The 23,209-nt window shown below is 42.5% G+C and overlaps 2 protein-coding genes across 6 annotated transcripts in view; one reads left to right on the top strand and one right to left on the bottom strand.

Moving 5' to 3' along the window:
• Window positions 1-15,513, top strand: part of tp73 (tumor protein p73) — a 244,568-nt gene extending 229,055 nt beyond the window's left edge. For 3 of the 5 annotated variants that reach the window (XM_041205759.1, XM_041205761.1, XM_041205760.1), the window contains exons 7-14: window positions 839-948; window positions 2,134-2,276; window positions 2,768-2,856; window positions 5,513-5,637; window positions 6,554-6,699; window positions 8,395-8,551; window positions 9,283-9,376; window positions 10,808-15,513. In XM_041205759.1, the coding sequence (XP_041061693.1) occupies window positions 839-948; window positions 2,134-2,276; window positions 2,768-2,856; window positions 5,513-5,637; window positions 6,554-6,699; window positions 8,395-8,551; window positions 9,283-9,376; window positions 10,808-11,110 (1,167 nt within the window). In that variant the 3' untranslated portion in view covers window positions 11,111-15,513. The remainder of the gene's footprint in view (window positions 1-838; window positions 949-2,133; window positions 2,277-2,767; window positions 2,857-5,512; window positions 5,638-6,553; window positions 6,700-8,394; window positions 8,552-9,282; window positions 9,377-10,807) is intronic. The other 2 variants (XM_041205762.1, XM_041205763.1) reach the window with 2 other exon arrangements.
• Window positions 15,514-17,099: 1,586 nt separating this feature from the next.
• The window catches only part of LOC121287817 (myo-inositol 2-dehydrogenase-like), a 50,852-nt gene continuing 44,742 nt past the window's right edge, over window positions 17,100-23,209 (bottom strand). The window contains exon 9 of the mRNA XM_041205756.1: window positions 17,100-17,175. Within this exon, the coding sequence (XP_041061690.1) occupies window positions 17,126-17,175 (50 nt within the window). The 3' untranslated portion in view covers window positions 17,100-17,125. The remainder of the gene's footprint in view (window positions 17,176-23,209) is intronic.

The following is a 23,209-nucleotide window of genomic DNA, read 5'->3' as shown; positions in this document are numbered from 1 at the left end:
GTGGCAGGACTTATATCTGATCTGTTGGTTGTGGAATCGTTCAGCTCTGTCTATGACTTGCTACTTACGCAGTTTGGCATGCAAGTAGTCCTGTGTTACAGCTTCACCAGGTTGATCCCTCATTTTTAGGTATGCCTGATGCTGCTCCTGGCATGCTCTCCTAAAATCTTCATTGAACTAGGGTTGATCCCCTGGCTTGGTGATAAAGATAGAGTGGGGAATATTGTGTTTGTGTGTACAATTCTGCTGCTGATGCCTCACAGCGCCTCTTGGATGCCATGGATTTCAGAGGGCATTTTAAGAGTTAACCAAATTGCTGTGGATCAGGAGCCACATGTAGGCCAGACCAGGTGAGGACAGCAGATTTCCTTCCCTAAACCTGATGGGTTCTTACGACAATTGATTCATTTGACTTTTAACTGAATTTTTATTGAATTCAAATTCCACCATCTGCTGTGGTGGGATTTGAACCCGGATCCCAGAGCATTACCCTGGGTCTCTGGGTTACCAGTCCAATGACAATACCAGTACGTCCCTTTCACTGTACTAAATTGAGAAACTCCAACGAATTGGGCTATTGTGAAGGACATCTGTTTAGAAGAGAAGATTAACTAAATTAGAAGCAGTTGTTAGGTACCACTAAGCTTTTTAGGAGGTGGGAAGGTGAGGAGTTTCACAGCTTTGACATTGTTAGTAGGAAGAGTTGAAGTGAACATGTGAGATGAGTTATTTTCAATGTTATATTTGTAGTACCACATATTTATACCGAAATATGTATTCATTTATTTATTGGTTATTACTTTATTTATTGATTGATTGATTCTTCTGCTTTGAACAGGTAGGAACAGAGTTCACTACAATCCTCTACAACTTCATGTGTAACAGTAGCTGTGTGGGTGGAATGAATCGACGACCCATCCTCATCATCATCACCTTGGAAACAAGAGAGTGAGTAACTGTCTCTATAAGACTGTTGGATTAGAATTACTGCTGCCTGATTCCAAGATACTTAGTCATTCAGAAAAGGTGCAAGTGAAACAGCATGACAACCAGAGTATCTGGGCTAGATTTCACCAGCTTTTGGGGGACGATCTCGGAAGCAGAATGTCTGGCAAAATGTCTTTTGTTTTCCCGCTGCCTTGCCATTTTCCCACTGGTGGGGGAGGTGTAGCAAATGGTCCACCTGCCATTTCGGGCCTCTTCCAGCCTCTGCTGGCATTTTATCACTAGTTGAAGCTGCCCCCTCCCTGGGGCGATGGCATCACATGCCCTCAGCGACACCCCACCCATTCACCCCTCTCCAGGCCCATCTTACTGGCTCTGGTGTCCCCAAACCCCACAAATGGCTTTCAAGGTGCTCAGCCATTGATATGTCCTCATCCTGCAGGTGTCATCCCATAAGTGGCCCTGCAGAGCTGCTGGTCTGTCTGCTTTTTGGGGCAATCCGCTGTCCTTAAATAGGATGGTAGCCCTGGCAGCAGCCACTTAATTGGCTGCCATCAAAAAATGCAGCCCTGGATCCTGCTGCCTGCCGAAGCAGGGTCACACTCCGCCCTTCTCCCTTTGGGACCAGTGGTGGGACCTCTGCCAGCTACAGAAAATTCTGCCCTTTGTATTAACATTTAGAACTTACTCTAGTCTATCCTGCTTCACTCATTCTATAAGTTGATATTCTAACTGTCATCCTTCCTGACCCATATTGTTCCTTGTCCCTAATGGATCATAGATAAAAATTTTATTTATAAATTACATCTGGGCCTGGCCCCACACTACCTCAACAGCCTCTCTAGACTTATGCCCTTCAGTCCTGCTATTCATGTTTCCCTTCTCTGCACCTTCAGTTGCCTTTCCCCTATTCTTAGGAACAACCTGCCAAAACCTTTCAAGACCCTTCTCCATGTTTAAAAGCCTTCTCAAATACATCTCTTCAATAACAGCCTTCAGTTGCGTCTTCTAACCACCACCCCACACAAAGGTACAACACCTTCTCCATTTCTTCTCTACGAAGTGCCCTGGAATGGTTTTCTACAGTAAAGGTGTGATGAAGATATTCGGAGGCTGTTGGTGCTAATGGGTCATGGTGGTGCTCATGTAATTCCCTCACCAAATGAACACCCTTGTCATCTTCCTCAGTGGTCAGGTTCTTGGACGCCGGTCATTTGAAGGTCGAATCTGTGCCTGCCCAGGAAGAGATCGGAAAGCAGATGAGGATCATTACCGTGAGCAGCAAGCTATCAACGAGAGTGCAGCAAAAAATGGAAATGGTAACAAACGCAGTAAGTTTTGCTGGTCTGACCACAGGCGAGTTGTGTGGGGTCATTAACATTGGAATTAGATTAGGCGGTATGGCATCCTCTGATGCTACCACCTGCCTTCTGTGTTGGCCTTCTATTCCACTGTTTCTCTGTGTACTTGTCAGTGGGCACCTAGCCTCTACACACAGAGACTCACCTGAGGTCACCAACTCAGCAGAGATGGGAATCCCATGGCTGCATGATGCCCCAAGTTACCGCGCAAAGGCTGCACATTACTGAGCCAGTACAATTTTTTATTCATTTGAACAAAATTCTAAGTTACTGTAAGAAAAACATGGAAAATAATTTCAAACTGCTGCTTGATATAAATCCTTTTTAGGTTGTGTGCTGCATGATCTAGCCTGGAGTAATTTACAAGATTAGAAATTAGATATTTTAAGAAAGGTTATAAAACACATAATGAGTGCATGACCATGAAAGGTGACTAGATGCCCTTGTCCTTTGTGTTTCAGCCTTCAAACAGACACCACAGGGAGTCCAGGGGCCCAACGCAGGCATCAAAAAGAGGAGACATGGAGATGAGGAGTTCTTCTATGTACCTGTGAGTATTCACGTCTTTTCTTTAGCCATCAAAGCATTCAGTGCTATGTTGCCTCCTCCAAGGTCCACATGTTTTCTATTTCTTCTCTCCAGAATGTTATCCAGTGTCTACTATTTCTAGTGACAGCATGCTCTCAAAATTAAATAGTTAAATGGTGTTTGCTGAGACAGGGCTCAATTCACTGAGTAGATTAGGGTGACAGCAGTTCTTCAGTTACCTTAACCAGGTGGCCACTGTTCATATGTTGACACAACCCTGTCCTTACCCAACATCCACATATGTACACTTTCTGGCATAGATCACTTGGACCAGAAAGCCTGGCCAATTATTCCAATTTCCATCCCAGCAGCACTGTGGTTAATTGTTGCTCCTCCAGACCAAATTCAGCTGAATCTTTTTATTTTTGCTTTTCCATTTATTTGCATTGACCAACAGCAGCTTGCATTTTTACAGCACCTTTAACATAAAAAAAACAATCCAAGGCACTTCAAAAATAGGAGTAAAGTAATCGAATACAGAGCTATGAGGAGAGAGATTAGGAAGAGCTACTGAAATCTTAGTCAAAGCGATATGTTCTAAAGGAGGTTGAAAAGGGGAGAAGCAGGGCAGTTTAGGGGATCCAGAGAGTAAAACCAAGGTAACTGAAAGCCCTGCTACCAAAATTGGATTGAACAGCAATGAAGAAAAGGCACCCCTTTTCAAGATAAGCAATGTCACTATTGGACAATGGAACAGTTCACTTTCTGCAACCCACACCCACACCCCAAAATTAAAAAATATGTATTTTTAATGAATGGTTATGCTAATCAAAGTGAAAAATGTTAGTAAAAAGGACATTTTGGCTATAAGAGGCATTTATAGAATGCCTTTCAGGACCTCCAAAAACACATCACAGCCAAAGAAGTACTTTTGAAAACTGTTGTGATGTAGGAAAATCTGCAACTGATTAGCACACAGCAAGATCCCACACACAGCAATGTGATAATGGCCAGAAAAATCTCTTTTAGTGATGTTAGTAAAGGGATAAATATTGCCCAGGACAGCAGGGGAAATTCCATACTCTTTGATTGTGCATTGGGATCTTTTACATTCATCAGAGAGGACAGACTAGGCTTCAATTTAACAACTCATCTGAACACTTCAACTGTGCAATGCAGCACTCTGTCAGTGTTGCATTGAGAGTGCCAGCCTTTATTTTATGCTCAAGCTTCTGGCATGGGACTTGAACTCACAACTGTCTGAGTCTGAGGCAGGAATTCTACCCACTGAGCCACAGCTGACACTAAGTGCTGCGTAAAGGTACGTTTTCCAATTTTGAGTGTCCAGTGACACCATCAAGCATTCCAAAGTCAAGTACAGCCTAGATTTGTTGCAGAATAAACTGCGTCCTTGTACTCTGCTGCAACAACATGCCTCACCTTCAACTTCAGAAGAGCAGCCCAATTGTATCAGTATAGTAATTCTATTTTAGACAGGTACCATCCTCAAGGCTTCACTGATTGAGGCTGGCTGTTGCCAATTAGTGCACCAGTGTAAAAGGCATTTGTGCAATGAGCCCACAACTGTTACTCAGGATCAGAGATATGACTTAGTTATGGAAAAGCAGTAAGAGTAAATCACATGCTCACCACTTTGGGAATAATATAGTCCCGTTGTGACTGTGTTTGCTACTGTAAGTTTCTGGTCTTGGTACTTGATAGCAAAAATTCACATCCTTTCATTTTGGGCCAGGACAGAAATTCCATTTTTACTTAGTTTTTCAAACTGCATAAAACTGGATCAAAATGCAGTGGGTCCCAACAGCCAGCTGTTCTCCTATAGCTTCTCTTCAATAGAATGAGTTTACACTAACAGGCTTATTTAGCTCCTTTGATTAAACTAAACCAGGAAAGTCTCAGTTTCAATGCCTGAACCCTAGTTCGTTGCTCTTAGCTTTAGCAGCAGTTGGGGTACTACAATTTGCCCTGGGCTACTGAGGGGATAGGCCAGCCAGGATTCTCACTTATTGGGAAGAATTTTTGGCTCAGCGAGCAGGGATGGGGCCCGCTCACCGACACGTAAAATGATGCGCAGTGACATCAGGCGGGTGTCCCAACATCAACGCGTGCCATTTAGATTTTCAGTTCGGCAGGTGCGCAGCCGACTAAAGAATCATTAAAACAATTAACAGGGCTGCCCATCCAACCTTAAGGTTGGCGGGTAGGCAAAGAGCCCAGGCGGCCTTCGCATTTTTCATGGAACCTCATCCACGGGTGGGATGAGGTTTCATGAGGGTTTCATTAATTAAATAAAATTTTTAATCAAAATTCATGAACATGTCCCAGCTCATGTGACACTGTCACATGAGGGGACATGTCTTAAAATATTTCCTTTTCTTTATTTAAATTTTTAAACCTTAAACTAATCTCCCTGTAGTACCTCTGTGTCTCAGGGAGATTTGTGCGCTCTTTTGCGCGCACACTCAGCACTTCCGGGCACGCGTCACAGAGGGCGGCCTTAATTGGCCTGCCCACATAAAATGGCAGCGCGACGATTGGGGGCACCAGTCAGGTTCGCGCCTGCCCCTACCCGTCCCCTCACAAACCCCCTTACAGGGGGAAATTACTGTAAGTGGTACGACAGAAATGTGTGTGATGGTCTCAATATTTCCCTGCAGGTACGAGGCCGAGAGAATTTTGAAATCCTCATGAAGATCAAGGAGAGCCTGGAGCTGATGGAATTGGTACCTCAGCAACTTATCGACTCATATCGTCAGCAGCAACAGCAACTGCTACAGCGCCAGTCAGTACATAACGCTCAAAGCATCCTTTTACTTATGTTACTTCTTTCCAAAATCCCCCACCACCGCATCCCCCCCCATGTTTTTATTCTAAAATACTCGCTCATCATCCTGCAGTCTCTTTGTTGAAGATTCAGCATCAGAAAGAAACAGAATCCTGCCCAATTTTGATGCCCAAGTGACAGAACCCATTCCTGTTGTGAAGCAAGACTGCTTGTAGTTTTTTCCTCACCCAAAACCAAAAAACCCACTGGATTGTGAAAAGTTCAGTATAAATACTCACAGGATCAGTTTCCCACATTTCCATCAGTAATTGCACAATAGCCAAACCTAAACTGAACCATAGGGAACAGTCAAGGATGAGAAAAGGGCATGTTTACATGCTGCACATCTAGCCAAGTTACAGTAGCGGCTTGAGGGGAAAATACTGGGCATTATTCCCTCTCCTTCTTTCTGGACACCACTGTCTCTTGCTGAGTTATGGTTCCACAAGCACTCCACAGCTCTGGAGTACCTTGCCTGAGTGACCATTCTTCAATGGTGAGTGGTTGCAAGCTGTTTAGCTGTGGAGGATGTTGTAACCAAGCCCTGATCCTGGCCTTACCCGACATTTTCCCACACTTGCTTCCTAGTGGGCATCATGGGTAGCCTTCAAGACTGGTAACTTCAGTGGGTTTGTATCGCTCTCTAGTTCTGGGTTGTTGAGAGTAAGCTAGCTCAGCACAACCTGAAGACTGAACCTGGGGCCTGCCCATTCTGGGTAGCTCAGTACTATACCAATTCCCTTTGTATAGCTTTACGAAACATTCATGTAATAAGTCAAGGAAGGCTTTTCTCTCTCTGTGTAATACGTAGAATTAATTTTCTTTCTAAATCTTCAAATTATTCTAAATGATGTGTTTTTGTTGTTTTGAGCAGACAGCAGGCTTCATCTTCCTATGGCGCAGTGATACCGCCCACAAACAAGGTACCCAACATGATGAACAAACTGCCCTCTGTGAACCAACTAGTGGGACAGCCTTCCCAGCACAGCCCAAGTACCTCAGCCAACCTTGGACATATGGGTAATTAAGCACAGGCGCTGTGTGTATCTGCAGATTTTTGCATCCTGTTTGTGTATGTGCACACTTGTCATCCTTCATTTTGGTTAATTTTATCAAGATACCACCACCTTTGATGCTTTTATCCCCTGTAAAAATTTTACTCTCTTCCATACAGTCATTCCTTCTGATATAGTCCCTCTTTCGCTCCTTCAGGTCCAAGGGAAGCAAACTAGAATGTAACTGGTGCCTACTGGTTTAGCCATTCATCTTTGAGTCTGGCTCACATATCAAACGCTATTGGGCCTCATGCTCCTCTGCCAACTAACTACTCCAGGATCATCTTGGAGAGGAATGATAACACCTGGCCTTTTTTTTCTCTACTACAAACTGTTTCTTTCAACCTCTCATCTTACCCCCTCCACCCCCTCCAATAACAAATGCTAGGAATTCATGGACTTTATTGCCATTAAGATTGAAAGATAACCTAATTAGTTGCATTCCCCTCCCTTTCCCTTGCCCACCAACCTGTACCTCCTGGCAGGTTCCTATCCCTAATCTCACATCTTTCTTCCCTCCTATTCCCCTCATACCCTCCTAGCATAGTTTCTCCTTGAGATCCACCTCTTACTCTTTTGACCCCTCAGTACCTACTTAACTTCCATTTCAGGTCCCTAGGCTATCTGAGATTGCAAGTGGTTTGATCTCCTCAGTTGCTGTACCACTGCCCTTTCAAACCTGCCTGTTCAACATCATGTCTTGAACAGACTTCAGATTCCTCCAGTTAAGCATTGGGAAGCCATCGTCTTTGCCGCCCCCCCTCCCCCACCCCACCCCACCCTCACCACAAACACTGTACCCTCACCACTGACCCCATATCCCTCCCTAGCCACTGTCTGAGACTGAGCCAGACCATTTGCAACCTTGGCATCCTATTCAACTCCAATCTGAGCTTCCAATCCTCCTGTGGTAACGGGGAGGAGTAAGAGAATATGACATGGGGAATTTGGAACTTGAATGAAGCAAAGAGAAAAGTAAGGAAGAGCAATGGTTGGAGCTTTATCAATAAGATATAGAAAAAGTTGCAATACAGAGAGAGAGAGAACCATTCAGTGAAGTGCCCTTTTCAAAGCTTGACATTTTCACTAAGGACCTAGCATATTGGGACCTCCAATTTTTCCCGTACACAAGAGTGATTCCTTAAATAAAAACAATAAATGCTGGAAATGCTCAGCAAGTTAGGCAGCATTTGTGGAAAGAAAGAGAGTTGACGTTTCAGATCGAGATGACTTTCTATCAGATTTCCAGCATCCGTAGTATTTTGCTTTTGTGTTGTTGTAGGGGTGATTCCTCAATCTGGTGCTCCCCATGTGGAACAGCATTCAGGGAGAGCACATCTCAGAAAATAGGTCCATGCTCAGGATTCCCCAAGGTATGCTCCCTGCAAACATGGCTCCTTTCTCCTTCTCGGTCACAGAATCACCTCTAACCATCATTCCTCAAGCATATTTGGGTATTTTTATTAAATATTAATAATATTTTCTACACCCATGGATAGCAAATTGTTCCTGTAACAAAAAGCTTTTGCACCAAATAGTTGACGCAAGTAATGGAAATATTTCATCAACCACCAATAAACAGACCAAAGACTAGAGGAAATGAACATCGAAATAGAGGGACATTGCCCTCAAATTATTAAAATTGTGTTTTCTCTTATAGGCCCAACTATAATGAACAACCACCACCATCATCACCATCATCATATACCAACCAATGGTAATGTGAATGGAGGAAATTCCTCACAGTCAGCAGGCATGGGACCAACTTCACACTGCACTCCTCCCCCACCGTACGCTGCAGACCCAGCTCTTGTCAGGTAAGCTGTCTTCTCTTTTACACCACATACCTCTCCTTCGGATGATCACCTGTCACCTGGGCTTGTTTAGTGATGCAACTTTAGCTTGCTATTTAATTTTTGGCTTAGAAAAAACAGTTGTAACTTTTCCAATGGTACATCATGGTGAACCAAGGAGTAGCTGAGCCAGTAAGGTCCCATGATACAATCCATGATCTCTGCTTTTAGCTGATCCCAGCCAGTGTAGTAGTAGTGGTGCCACAGTTGACCTCGGTGCCTCTGGATCAGAAAAGGGAGAAATTTACTCAGGCTGTCCCTCCTGCGCACAATTCAGCAACCCCTGCTGGAAAGTGAGCACTCCAGATGGTGGGTGAGGACAGGATCAGTCTTGACTGCAATGCCTCTCACAGTCAAGCCTGCCAACATTCACTGTTAAGATTCAAAGATGAATAAGAATCATGTTGGAAGAGAGATGCATCAGAAGATGGCTGGCAACTGTGGAAATGTCTGAATCTACTCTTTTAGAAGGAAGAGAGAAAGTTAGGTTAGTGAAAATAAATGCAAGTATTAGTTGGGTAGATGAAGTTTTCCAAGATGCCCCATCCATTTATCACCATTTAGTTCAATAAACCTGTAACATTTTCTGGTCAATAAGCCTGTAATATTTTCTGGTCAGCCCATTCAGGCTCAATAAACCTGTAATGTTTTGTAGTCAGCCTCATTCTATGTATTTATTGAATTTTCTTTCATAGTTTTTTAACAGGTCTGGGCTGTCCTAACTGTCTGGAATATTTCACCTCACAAGGGCTGCAGACTATGTACCACTTGCAGAACCTTTCCTTGGAGGTACTGTTTACAAATACTTAGGTGGTTTATGAATGGAGATAATGACAGCTGGGTCCCTTCTTTTCTGACAAGTAATATATTTCATGATGCAAAAGTGTGGTCCATGGGTTGGTGGGATACCAATTTGAACCCAGAATTCCACATGCCTCAGAGTTCTTGATCCTACCCATATCAGTTTGGTGAAGCATGTAGGAGGTGGTGGATTCCCATCACAAGGGAGGGGAGAGCCCTCATTAGGCTACTCACCTCTCCATGGAGCAGCCTCTTGGAAAGCCTAATAAGATCAGGGATGTGTTACCCTATAAGCCCAGCCACACTGAAGCATGAGGTGCTGATCCTTTTATTAAAGCCATATGAGTTTTTTTTTCATACACTTAAAGTGGATGTAAGCTTGTCCCCATTCCTTCATTCTATTAATCAAATTATTTTTCTTGAATCCCAAGTACACTTCTCCCCTTTCCAACTTCAATGGAGGTGCTGATTTTTGCCTCCCTTGTCCTAATGATATTTTTCACGCCAGTCTAAACTAATCCAATCCTTGTTTGATACCAACATGCATACAATCCAACAAGGGAGTATAAGATTGTGATCAGGAACAGGAATCCCACCTGATGTTTTTTCCCTTCCATAGCCCTCGGGCATTGAGGCCAATTCTAGCACCACAACTGCTATTTATCAGTGACCAGCTAACTAAGCATGGATTGGGTTCTCTGGTTTGTATTGCTCAATTACACACTGTGTTTACTAACAAAACTATTGCGGAGTTCAAGAGCGATCAGAATAACTTCTGGTCCTTCATCCTATAAATGCTCCACTTTCTTTTCTTCCTAATAGATTCTCATTTGTTTTTATTTGTCCCAATTTCTCCCCTGCTTTGTGACAGTGCTGTCCAGGGGCTGACTGGCCATATGGGAATTTGGAAGATAACCACACTGTTCCTGTGAAAGGTGCCAAAGCACTGTATTACCACCCCAACATCTACCCTGGTGCTGCTTTTTCCATTAGTGCCTAGAAGAAGCCTTTGTAGGGAAGCCAGTCTATCTGTAGTGATGCCCCTTACTAGGGTACAGGTCCATGGATGTCCCTGGATGTCATCCACCCTCTGGTAGGTTGTTCAAGTGGCCATTCTTCTTGTGTGAACTCAAGACAGTGAATGCTGGGAGGTATCCAGCCATGGGGGAATCACTAAACCTGATCCAGTCCTGACCTAATATCCACTCTCAAGTACTTTCCAGCAGGAGTCATTGTTTAGATTTGCTAGGTCATTCACAAATATATGAAGGCTTGCTACCACCTTCTCAGGACAACTAGGATGGGCAGTAAATGATGGCCTTGCTAGCCATGCCCACATCCCAAAAATGAATTTAAAATAAAAACTCTGGTGCGCTCCGTTACTCAGTCATTTAACATTGCTCTTCTCTTCCTCATTAGGATCTGGGAGCACTAAAGATTCCAGAACAGTATCGTCTTCTGATTTGGAGAGGGCTTCAGGAGTTCAAACAGGGGCATGACTATAGCTCACAGCAACTGATCAGGTCCAGCAACAACACCGGCACAATCAGTGGGGAGCTGCAGCGCCAGCGGGTGATGGAAGCTGTCCACTTCCGAGTGCGTCACACTATCACCATTCCCAACCGGGGGGATGACTGGGGAGACTTTGGTTTCGACGTACCCGACTGCAAGACGCGGAAACAGCCAATCAAAGAAGAGTTTACCGAGAGTGAGCTTAATTAAGGACAGAAAAGGGAAAAGCAGAACACAGAGAAACCCTGCAGTTTTTCATCTTGCTAAAAGCACTGACTATTGTAGAATAAGCTGAGAGAAATTAGAGTGTATGCTCTAACCGACCATACTTGCTGTAGTGCTCCAAACATTGTCCCTGGTGGGTTCATACCCAGGCACATTGAATATTTTCTTTGCAAAACAAAGGGGCTTGGAGAGCAATCAAACATGGATCATGGGGTCACCCCATCACCATTCTTCTTGTAGCTAATCTGAATGCTACCTGTTTGTCTTCTTTCTTTGTCCTTTGCCTCCATATCACCATTTCCAATCAGGAGGATAGATCCCCAGAAGTGCTATGCTTCCCAATCACCACCCCACATTTGCTGCACACCATCAATCCATGAATACGGGTCTATGGAGCTTCTTGGGCAATCAAAGTGTAGCATCTCTTACATTCCTCCTGACCCCATTCTTATGGTCTGTCCATCTCTTGTGTGTGTCTCTCATTCACTTTCTGCTGGACTGCCAAAAATATTTCTAAACATTCAACATTTGTCAGTTCACTGTAGAGACTGCAGGAGGGGCTGGGTTTGCTACTCCTCAATTTATTTATATACTTGGAGACTTCCACAGTTGACATGATTTTTTTTCTCCTAGTGTTAAAGAAAATGTTTGATTATGTAAACAAAATGTGTGTTGAAATATTACAGTCACTGGGAACAGAAAGTGCATTAGCCACAGTACAGTTCTCCCCTTCCTCATCCAGTTCTGGTCCTTATGCACATGAAAATTCTCTCAGAGATACCTTGGGGAAGTGGGGTAGAAGAGAGGATAGAAGTGGGAGGAGTGGGGAGAAACATATATTTTAAGTGTACTGTTAAAACCAAGTGACATCTGTGTCCTGGGAGGGAGGGGAGGAGTTTAATGGCTCCCTGGATTAGGGCAGTGTCCTAACAACTCTGGGAGTTAAATAAAAACTGGAAATATGAAAAAAAAATGCTGGATATATACAGCAGCCCCATCAGCATTTATTAAGAGATAAGACAGATTAATGTTTCACATGTGGAACTAGAAGCTGGAATATAAGCAACCCCTTTAAACATGTTCCAAAGAGTTCAATATTTCTCAAGTATTTGTTGTGCTTCCTTTTGCCAAAATATACACCCATTGAGCGGAATCTTGTGCCCTCCCCCATGGCAAATTTGGTGGCGAGGGAGTATTTAATTGGACAGAAGGGTGGTGGGTGGGGACCCTGCCACCTTCCTGCCTCCATCCCTATTAAGTCCATGATGGGAAGGTCCATGGATGGCCTACCCACCCCACTGCCAAGTGAGACTCTTAAGTGTCCAATTTTGCCCACTTAAGAGCCTCATCCCTCCGTCGCTGGTGTTAACCAGTGGGCAGAGGGCTAGCCATGCAGGAAGCTTAACAAGCATTCGTGTTCAAAGACACTCAGTGCCTGATCGGGGGATCCGGCATCAGGGTGGGGGGTGCCGCTGAAAGCCACCCCGTGCCCTTGCTGCCGAGCACCCTCCACCCCCTACCCCGTGACCCCTTCCCGCCATCGCTCTTGGGTCCACCCACGATACTAGGTCTTGGGTGGATGCCATGTCCAGTGGCGCTGTCATTCAATAGAGTTACCAACCTCTGATTGGCCAGCAGTTCTTGGTGGACTGGGCTTCTGCCCCCAAGTTCCATGATCCCAGGTGAAGGCGCACCACTGGTCTGTTAAATGCCTCACTGGCAGAAGATGCAGTGGAACTTCTCAAAAAGAGGTATCGCATGGGTCTTGCTGGCTCTTCAGCTGGTGGCTGATAACCCTGTCGCTTCCACAAGATTTTCCGCCCATTGTTTCTAATTGTTATAGGATTTCTACATCACTTCAGTCTACAACAGCAAAGTGTATTATATATAGTGTTAAACTCAATACAATCCAGTTATATTAAGGGGCTCACTAATCTTCCAGTTCCTGCATTGCATCTACTGTACATCCAAAAGGTTAATGTCTTTCCTCCTCTCTTCTCACCTCTTTGGCAGGAGTTTAAATTGAACCAGATTAATGGAGTGACAGCCCCCAGCCCCCCCACCAACCAAGTTTTTAGGGACCCACAGGAATGGTTTAAGCAGAACTCACCCAGTTAACTCTTGACTCAACCCACTGCAAAAAGTCAATGGAATGGGAAATTGGGCAGAGGGTAAGACAGGCTGTTTATTTTGCAATTGCTTGTTTAGTGCTACTGACCAAGAGGAATTTCTATTTCATTGTGTTCTGTTGTACCCTGAGCTAACCTTTAAACTCTGCATCCAATCCATCCTCCAACACGGCTTAGTTCCCCCTGCATGATGTTGCCTGCCTTATCTTTCCTTTATGTTGCTGAAATTCTTATTCATTCCTTTCTTACCTCCACTGTGAGCTCCGCCAGGTCCCCTTCGAGAACCACTAAGCTCCACCCTATACAAAGCCCAGACCACTGCCACCTGCATCCTATCCCCAAATTAAATTCTGATCATCTATGACCCCTGTCCTCAGCAGGCTTGTTATTGCCTTAAGCACTATTTCAAATCCCTACCCATTAAGACCATAAGACATAGGAGCAGAAATTAGGCCATTCTGCCCATCGAGTCTGCTTCACCATTCAATCATGGCCGATAAGTTTCTCAACTCCATTCTCCTGCCTTCTCCCCAGTTCATCATACCTCTGGACTTCAAAATCTCAACCTAAGCCAATGTGTATCGCATTGGGCCAGTCTTCAGTTGCCTCCATAACTCTTCTCTAAAGCCCTGCTCAGTGTTTAGTAAAGTACCTTGCGACATTCTATTAAGCTATGTACTGGTATAAATGTGAGTGGTTGTTGTTGTTTAGCGGGGGAATGGTGAGGATTGCCCTTAACATGTCAGCAATAAGGTTATTGATTTAACTGGAAACTTCATCATGTACTCAAGAAACACAAACACTTCATCTCATCCTTAGTTCTGATCCAACCCCTGCACATACACATTTATTCCATTACATCATTCACTCTTATATTTGCTATCAATCAGAAAAAATACAAAGGCTTTGTAATACCCCAAAGCATCCACTGAGTTCCCAGGATAATTAGCTATTCCCTGCATGGCTAAATCATCTCCACCCTAAATGTTTTTCTTAGATTGAAAATTCTGCAAGCTCTACATAAGGGAAGCTCAGAAGGGCAGAACCCACTGAATGGCGAGTTTGGCATGCGCTGGGAGAGGCAGCACCAATACCAGCTAATGGCAGCTCTCTAGTGCACTCTATGGACAGACTGCATAGTTGCATGATGTTTAAGGATGGACGAAGGGAATCACTGCCTATAGCAGACATGGGAATACTGGGAATTGTAATCTTATGCATACAAGAGGATACCGTGACTTATAATGATATAAGATAGAAATGCTTTGAATAATGGAATAGAATGGAAGATTGCTGTGTCTGAAGATTGGCATTGTAGAACAAGCAAAAAGACTCAATGTGTTGTTTGACCGTCTACTAATTACCTACCACCACCCCTGACCCTTTCCTTCCCCTCCATTCCAGCCCCATTTTCCAGGTCCATTCATTTCAGGTATTTTGATGCATGCTAGATTGTTTTTTTAACTGAAATTCTTTAACCGCTGGCTCTTCAGTGGAACTTTACGCAAGTTCCCTCTGAAAGCGAGAAGTTCCATTTTTTTTAAACTGTGTGTGTGTATATACATATATATTTTTTCTTTTCTGATGTATTGTGCAGTGTACACACCTTGCAGGGCAAGGGAATTCTACCCCTTTGTTGTATTATCTAATGAGTAAAATAGTCCTCTAACGATCTGTGGCAGGTGCGGAATCGAGTTTTATAGCATTAGGACTGCGGCATTACAGCTAGAACCAGCAGCTATTGCTTTTGTCCTGTTGTAGAAAAGACTGAGCTCCTGGAAGAGTATTCAGAGAGAAGATGAAACAAAGGGCAAACAATGGATGCTGGAAATATAACCGAAAGGTGCTGGAAGTGCACAGTGAGTTAGCGGATGCCTGAAGGGAGGAAGACGGGTGAACATCGATCAGGTTTTCTTGTCTCTTTCAGGAGTTGACCAAGATGCTGTGTATTTCCAGCCGTTTCCATTTTCAGAAGTGGGCAGCCCAATCCAATGCCTGAGAGGGAGGGAGGGAGAGAGAGAACAATCAGAGTTTAGGAATAGCATCTTGGCTCAAGTTCTGATCTTTGCTACCATGTAAAATTCATTCAAAACCTTTAGTAGCTGATTGATGCTTCCACATCACTGGATACAAGTGTAAAGACCATAAGACATAGGAGCAGAAATTAGGCCATTCGGCCCATCGAGTCTGCTCCGCCATTCAATCATGGCTGATAAGTTTCTCAACCCTATTCTCCCGCCTTCTCCCCGTAACCTTTGATCCCCTTACCAATCAAGAACCTTTCTATCTTGGTCTTAAATACACTCAATGACCTGGCCTCCACAGCCTTCTATGGCAATGAATTCCATAGATTCACCATTTTCTGGCTAAAGAAGTAAAATAGGGAGGAAGGGGGAGAATTGGCTTATGCTTTTTTAAAAGAATCAGACTTTTTTGTATTAGGTTTTACATTTTAGATATTTCCAGATTTCCATGAAACCTGGGCAGTGCAGCCCAGACCAACCAAGCAGCAGGCCCAGTTTTGATTGGGTCAGCAGTTGTCCAGTTCAGTTCACACGTACCTGGGTTGGGTCAGTTTAAAACATGTTAAACTTGATGTGGAGTGCAGAGTCTAATGTCTTTTCTTATATTATAGTCAAGCTACTGGCACAAGATGTGGTTAATATTCTGGGCTTCAATGAGCATTGGAAGCTAGAAAAAGGATCTTTGGCCGGACAAAGCACTAATCCACGTCCAAAGATGGGGTTACCCACTCTGGGTAGAGTATTCCTGGAGGCTTCAACACACTGCCTCCAACTGCCCTGCCTGATTTTATAGATAAATAATATAAAAAATAGATTTTTCCCCAATCTCCAAAATCTTATAACAAATAAAGGTGTTCAAAAAAAAATTTTTAAACATTCTTTTTAATGTCCCATTAATTTTTAGGTTGCTCACATCAGTGTAGAGGAGATAAATCTTTAATTTTTGGATACTCCAGGGAAGTTCTGGACAATTGACAACCCTATACTCCATCAAGCAGGGAAGCGTCTAGAGCACTGGATTTAAAAAAGGGAGGAGATAGATAACAAAAATAGGAAGTCCTCTTACAAAATAAACATGCTTGGTATAGGCAGTCAGAGAAGCTCTTTGTAAAGAGCGTGCCTGGATTATTACCCATGACTTCTTAATGAGGTCAGACTGCATGTTTATTAAGGTAACCGTGCATCAGAGAATGAGACGATTAGCTTCCCCTCCCATCCCCTTTCCAAATTAAGGGGCTTGTGTTCTCTTTCAATGCACACCGTAAGAAATCTGGTGGTGTGATGCTGTCATTGTACAAACATATTGCTGTTGCTAAGAGTTTAAATCTCTGTGTACACTTTTTAGCTCACTGGTTAATGGAGTCCAGTTAAATTTCTGCCCGTACTATTTGAGCACAGTTAGTGACCCACTTACTGTAAAAGTGTTGGCCATTGCACTATAAAGAACAAACTGAACTAGTTAATCTGTAAGGTGTTTTCAAGCTATGTTAAGACAAGTAAGAAGCCAGCATCTGCTACAACAGAAAGCAACAACTGGCATAGCAGAGATTCAAGAATTAAATCCCCCCCTTCCCCAAACTCCAAAACAAATCTCTCCAAAATGATGCCAGAATTTTACCATATTTATTACATCAGAGCTCACAGTACTGTGGCACTCAGTGATTAAGCAGAGATTTGTGTTGTTACCAGCGATGGAAGGAATGTTTCCGTTCCATCCCCTCACCCTTTTGCTGACAGAAGAGATCAGGTATTGCAGGGGAAAAACACAATCTAAGTGTACTGAATTGTGCTAAAACATAAACATAATGGGCTTTCCACTCACAGTTCCTGATATCCTAAGCCTGAACTCACGACACGTCCATAGGAGATCCTGTTTTCCCAAAGGGAGGGTGTGAGCCTGAAACACATAAGCCACTCAGTCTCCTTTTGCAAACCTTCTGGTTGCCAATTTAGCATGTAACAAAATGGTTGGACCCTTCATTTCTAAGTTGGGGAAAGAGTCATACTACAAAATCAGAGAAATAGTGTTAACAGGAAGAAAGTAGATGTAAATTGTCCTTTTCTAAATCAATCAATTTCTCACTAATTTTTCTTCCCTCCTGTCCTGAAGGTGCTGCCATTTCCACAGGTACTACTCACCCTTTTAAATTGAAGCGGTTGGGGGGGTGCGTGCGGAGGGGGCGTCTTTATTTGTGAGATCAAATGGTGAGTGCCAACAGGTTATTCAGCTGAAGGTTCATCATCGCTGAGCCCAATGGTGTCCTCAGCCAACAGCCACATACACTCAGTTTCCAGCAGTGATCACTAAATTGACAATCCTGGCTGATTTTCTCATCCCAGGATGCAAAGGCTAATTGTAGTGCTCCTACTGTCATTCTGTCTGAGATCAGCTAACTCAGTAGGCTTGGAATGAAGTCTGGGTCAAATCCAAGTAACTAGCAACCTTTATTAAGGTCATACAAGTATCAGTTGCCTTTTTATGAATGTCCTAACAGAATATTATGAATTCAGTTAACCATTGAGGGGTCTGAAACAGAACAAAGCACCCAACAAATATTTTAAATAATATATAAATACTAGTAATTTGCCTGTAGCCAGTGGATTAATGTACAAAATTAACAGACAAGAAAAAACCCAGCTGGTCCTTCAACCTTTCCCTCACTGCCAAAACATCATAACTAAACGCTCCTCACTCTACCTGCAGCCATAAAAAACCCTCGGACAGGCAAACAAAAACAGGGCCAATAAGGAAAAACTTTACTCTGGAAAATTCTTCTCTGACCGCTTCAGGCAATCAAAACTAGCCCAGGAGATAGTGTGGACTAAGTGTTTTGTATAAGGGCAAATAACTTCTATACAATGGGATCTCTGTCCCCGTCAAGAACTGGACCAGCTCACTCTTGAAAGTGTGCAGAGGGTGAGGACCCATCACAACCAACCCATTGACCAAAACCTAATTAGGCTACGCCATTGTGATTCACTCTGAGTTCCCCGTATTTTTATTCTCTTTTTAAACAGGTGTCTCATTTGGTATTTGGAATTGGGCTGCCAGTCACTCACTGTCTGAACTCACACAGGGTGAATGGGTGAGGTATCAGGCACAATCGTACTATGGAGCTGAGGCCCAACAAAGAATTGATGAGGCAGTAGTGGTGGTGCGGGTGGGGAGGGTGTTCAATATTGCTAATTTATTTCCAGAGTTTTTGATACACAGATTTCCACAGCACTCAGAACCCAAAAATAATTTGTCTGCAATTTTTATATTGTGAACTTGCTGTTCTAGGAGCTCTTTCTCAATTGTAAACTGGTGCACGCTGTAAAATTACATTTTGGGCACTTGTGACCCTATGCCTCTGAATAGTAGCAATTTAAAGCACTTTATTGCTTTAAACATTTAAGATTTTAAAAAATGGAAAAAAAATTGTTTCAATGTCAACTAATGCTTTTTAAGCCAGTATTAATTGTTACCTTATACTCCAAACAAGTTGTAACTGTGTACTTTTTTATTATTTGTAATGTATCCTTTGAAATTATGTTTCAAAAAGTTTTGTAACACAATAAAGCACATGGATCCTGCATCTGTGTTGGTATCTTGTTTGCTTACAGAATTTTTATTCAATTGCACAAATTTTAAAATTCTCCTAGGCAACTATCTCACATAATGCAAATTTAATTTTCATTCCATGGGATTCTATGGATTTTCCTTAATTTTTAATCAGCAATCAACAGATTTGTCCATGAAAACCAAAAATCAGTTATGTGCAGATACAGAAATTTTGCATAGTTCTGTGTAGAGTAGAATAGGTATCAATAAGATTGAGGTCATTCCAAGCCGTCGGTGTTGTGAAGCTTTATGGGGTGTTTAAAACTATTTCACAGTTAAATACACATTCCTGGGCAAAAGCAACTTCTACAACTTTGTTTATTGATTTTTAAAGCAGGAATTTTATTCTGAGCATTTTTTTCACTGCCACCCTAAAGGTGCTGACTCTTGTTGGGGTGTAGTCTTTCTCTATGTTACCCAAGCTGGTGTCCCTTATATTTAACCTAAATAAGTGGTATCGTTCGATATTATGTACAATCTCTATTTTGTCTACAGATACAGTTTACAACAAAGATCAATGCAAGTGCTCTGATTCAGTACTCCGCCTTATACACCATCAGCTAACTTAGCATGAATAAATCAGACCCTCACCCTGGTCTGTCTGGCTCAATACCACACCCCAGGGTACTATTTTAAAGTGCAGGGGAGTTCTCCCCAGTATCCCAGCCAGCATTTATCTTTAAGCCACTACCACTAAATACAGATCATCTGATCATTTTCACATTACTGTGGGACCTTTGTGTGTGCAAATTGGGTGCGGCATTTCTTACATCAGTGACACACTTCAAAATTGCTTAATTCACTGTCAAGCACTTTAAGATGTCTTGAGGTCATGAAAGGAACTATATAAATGCAAGTTCTTTCTTTCATGTCATGTTGTGCACACCCTCAATATCCTTGAATATGTATTTTGAATGCCGTAACCTACAAGGCTACAGACCAAGAGCCAGAAAGTGGGATTAGGCTGGATGGCTGCTTGTTGGCTGACACAATGGGCTGAATGGCCTCCTTTCATTTTGTAAATGTTTATGATTCTGTGATTTCTATGATAAAGTGAGGGATATTAGTGGCAGCTAATGCATCATTTTATATTTAAGGCATTCTGTCAGCTTCATGCAGGTCTACATCAGATATAGTACGGTTAGATGCAAAAAAAAAACTTTGCACAATTCAGCCCCAAGTGAGCAACCTCTATTCTCAGAAAAGCAGCTGCCTACTACATCAGATTCTACTTGCACAAAACATATTGTGGCTTTGTGTGAGTGCTACTCATTCAAAATTCAAGGCCAGTGTTTCAGCTACGGGCTTATCTCATGCCACTTAGAACTTGATTAAAACTGGCTAAAACGCCTTTCATGTAGAATCCTCAGCAATTAGTAAATGAAGGAGGCTTTTATACCTTCACTCAAGACTAGATTTTAATATAAATGCGATAATCGAAACTAACAGTTCGGAATGTTATCACTCCAAATAATTTTATTTACAAGACTAAAATTGTAAAAATTAAAACAAAAAAAGAGGCTTAATATCATGTACATCAGACTGTTAAAACATATTTGAAGACTATAGGAAAATATGAATATATATAAATAAAAAGGAACAGCAAATGCTATCCTTCAGAGACCAGTGACCAGCAAGAATCAAATAAGGACATCTCTAAAAACATAAATGTTAGTGTTGAACAACTGGTAACATTGTTAAATTAATTTAAATACTATTCTTCTAAAGATAGTTTTATTATAGGTGTAATGTTTGAAACAGGTTTATTTTTTAAATTACAAGAGGTATAACTCAATCTTTTAACAGTAGTAAAATGACAGAGTAAAATTGTAATTTATACCAGACATAGGATATTGTTGGTCTCACTTTTTTTTCCTTTATAAAATGCTGGTGCATTATATTCAACTGGGAATTACAATCCTCAATTTTTTGTTTCAATTTTCCTCTCTTCTTGCTTGCTCGGCTTGGTTCCATGAACATTGGTTCACCACCAGCACTTGGGTAAGTGGTCATTCTTCAAGCATAATCTTAGACAATGAATGTCAGCAAGTTATTCAACCACATTATAAGCAAAGCATCACAGGCAGCCCAGATCCTACCCTCAACTGAAATCTGCACCTGAACACTTAATCAAAGTTACTAGATAGCAACAGACAGTAAAGGCTTTGGCTGAATTTCCCCTCTTTAGCCCAATGAGACTGTGGCTGATTGGGGCATCCTTACTGCTAGCCTAAGATAAAAGCAAAATACTGCAGATGCTGGAAATCTGAAACAAAAACAAAAATTGCTAGAAAAACTCAGCAGGTCTGACAGCACCTGTGGAGAGAAAGACAGAGTTAATGTTTTGAGTCCGTATGACTCTTCATCAGAACTAAAGGGAAATAGAAATGTGGTGAATATAAGCTGTTTAAGGGGGGTAGGATAGAGGGCCAGTAATAGGTGGAGGTATCAGAGAGATTGCCAAAGATGTCATAAACAAAAGTTCAAAGGGGTGTTGACAGTGGTGATATTAGCTAAAGGATGTGCTAATGGTGACATTAAGGGTAGAAAGCAGGATGAACAAGTGACAGATAGCCCTAGTGGGGGTGGGGTGGGGGGAGGGGCTCAAAATAGGCTAAAAGGTGGAGATAAAACAATATGGAAATAAATTGTAAAAATAATAATAGAAATAGGTGGGAAAAGAAACAAAAACAGAATTACCTGGAAAAACTCAGCAGGTCTGGCAGCATCGGCGGAGAAGAAGAGTTGACGTTTCGAGTCCTCATGACCCTTCCACAGAGTCCAACCTGGTTTCAAATCACTTAATAGCTTTACACAGTGACAACAATCACTGTTGTTTCCAAAGCACCATTACCATCCTCACATTGCTTGATTATGGAGCCTACTTATATATGTATTCACATCCCTTTGATCACTGCTCATGTCCAGAACACTGTTAAAGAGCAGAAGCCCACAGTTGCTGTGGAGGGAAGGAAAAGGAACCTTTTCTTTAGTAAACTTGTGAGTGGGAAACAACCAAATCATTAGGGCACTAATCGGGTTGAGTGCTACTAAAATCAAGTGATCTTCAGCTTTAATAAGAAAACCCTGGAAATATTAAGATGCTCCTCTTACATTGCTGGACCTAGGATCAAAAGCAGCCCACTGGTATGTTAAAAGTTTTCACTCTCCATTAGCTGTAAGGATTCCAAAACATTTCAGTGACCAGAGGGTACTGCAGGAAATGGTGCCTAACAACACTTGTAATATAATGAATTAGCTAAATAAGGTTCCTTTGAGTTTGTTGAAATGGGAATTTGCTACTTTAAGTATCTTTCAGTTTGATTGAACCATGTTTGATTATTATATTAGTTGTGTCCTTTAAAGGGACACTGGTGCCTCCAGTTCTGAGAACTGTAGAAAGAGGCTACAAATGTGGCAGTTGTGGGAATGGAAATTTTGCATTCATACAATGGGGGGGGGGGGGGGGGGGGGGGGGCGGCGGCGGCGGCAGTGGTTGGGTTTTGTTGATGGTTGATGAGATTATGCACAGCCTATGCAGGACCTTGAGAATATTTGATGCTCACACTGGATGCAAAAGGCAAGAACTTCACAATCATTACAACAGAGGAGACTATTCAGCCCACCGTGCCTGTACCAGCTCTCCGAATGAACAATTCACCTAAAGCCATTCCTTGGTAATTCTGCATATTCTTCCTATTCAGGTAACAGTCTCAATTCCCTTTGAATGCCTCGACTGAACCTGCCTTCATCACACTCTCAGGCAGTGCATTTCAGACCTTAACCACTCGTTACATGGAAGTTTTCCATGTGTTGCCTTTTTTGCCAATTACTTTAAATCTGTGCTCTCTCATTCTCAATCCTAACACATGTAGGAACAGTTTCTCCCTATCTACTCTGTTCAGACCCCTCATAATTTTGAATACCTTTATCAAATTTCCTCGTTCTTCTCTTCTCCAAGGAAAACAGCCCCAACTTCTCCAATCTATCTTTATAACTGAAGTTATTATCCCTGGAACCATTCTCATGAATCTTTTCTGCACTCTCTCCAATGCCTTCTCATCTTTCCTAAAGCGCGGCGCCCGGAACTGGACGCGATACTCCAGCTGATGCCGGACAAGTTCAACATAAACTCATTCTTGTACTCTATGCCCCTATTAATAAAGCCTAGGATACTGTGTACTTTATTAACTGCTCTCTCAACCTGTCCTGTCACCTTCAATGACTTATGCACATACACACCCAGGTCCCTCCGCTCCTGCATCCCCATTAGAGTTGTACCCTTTAAATTGTTTCTCCATGCTCTTCCTACCAAAAAGAATTACCT

Source organism: Carcharodon carcharias, chromosome 15, assembly GCF_017639515.1.
Source record: "Carcharodon carcharias isolate sCarCar2 chromosome 15, sCarCar2.pri, whole genome shotgun sequence".
Classification (NCBI taxonomy): Eukaryota; Metazoa; Chordata; class Chondrichthyes; order Lamniformes; family Lamnidae; genus Carcharodon; species Carcharodon carcharias.
Note: the sequence above shows the minus strand (reverse complement) of the source record. Positions and strands in the feature narration are given on the sequence as shown.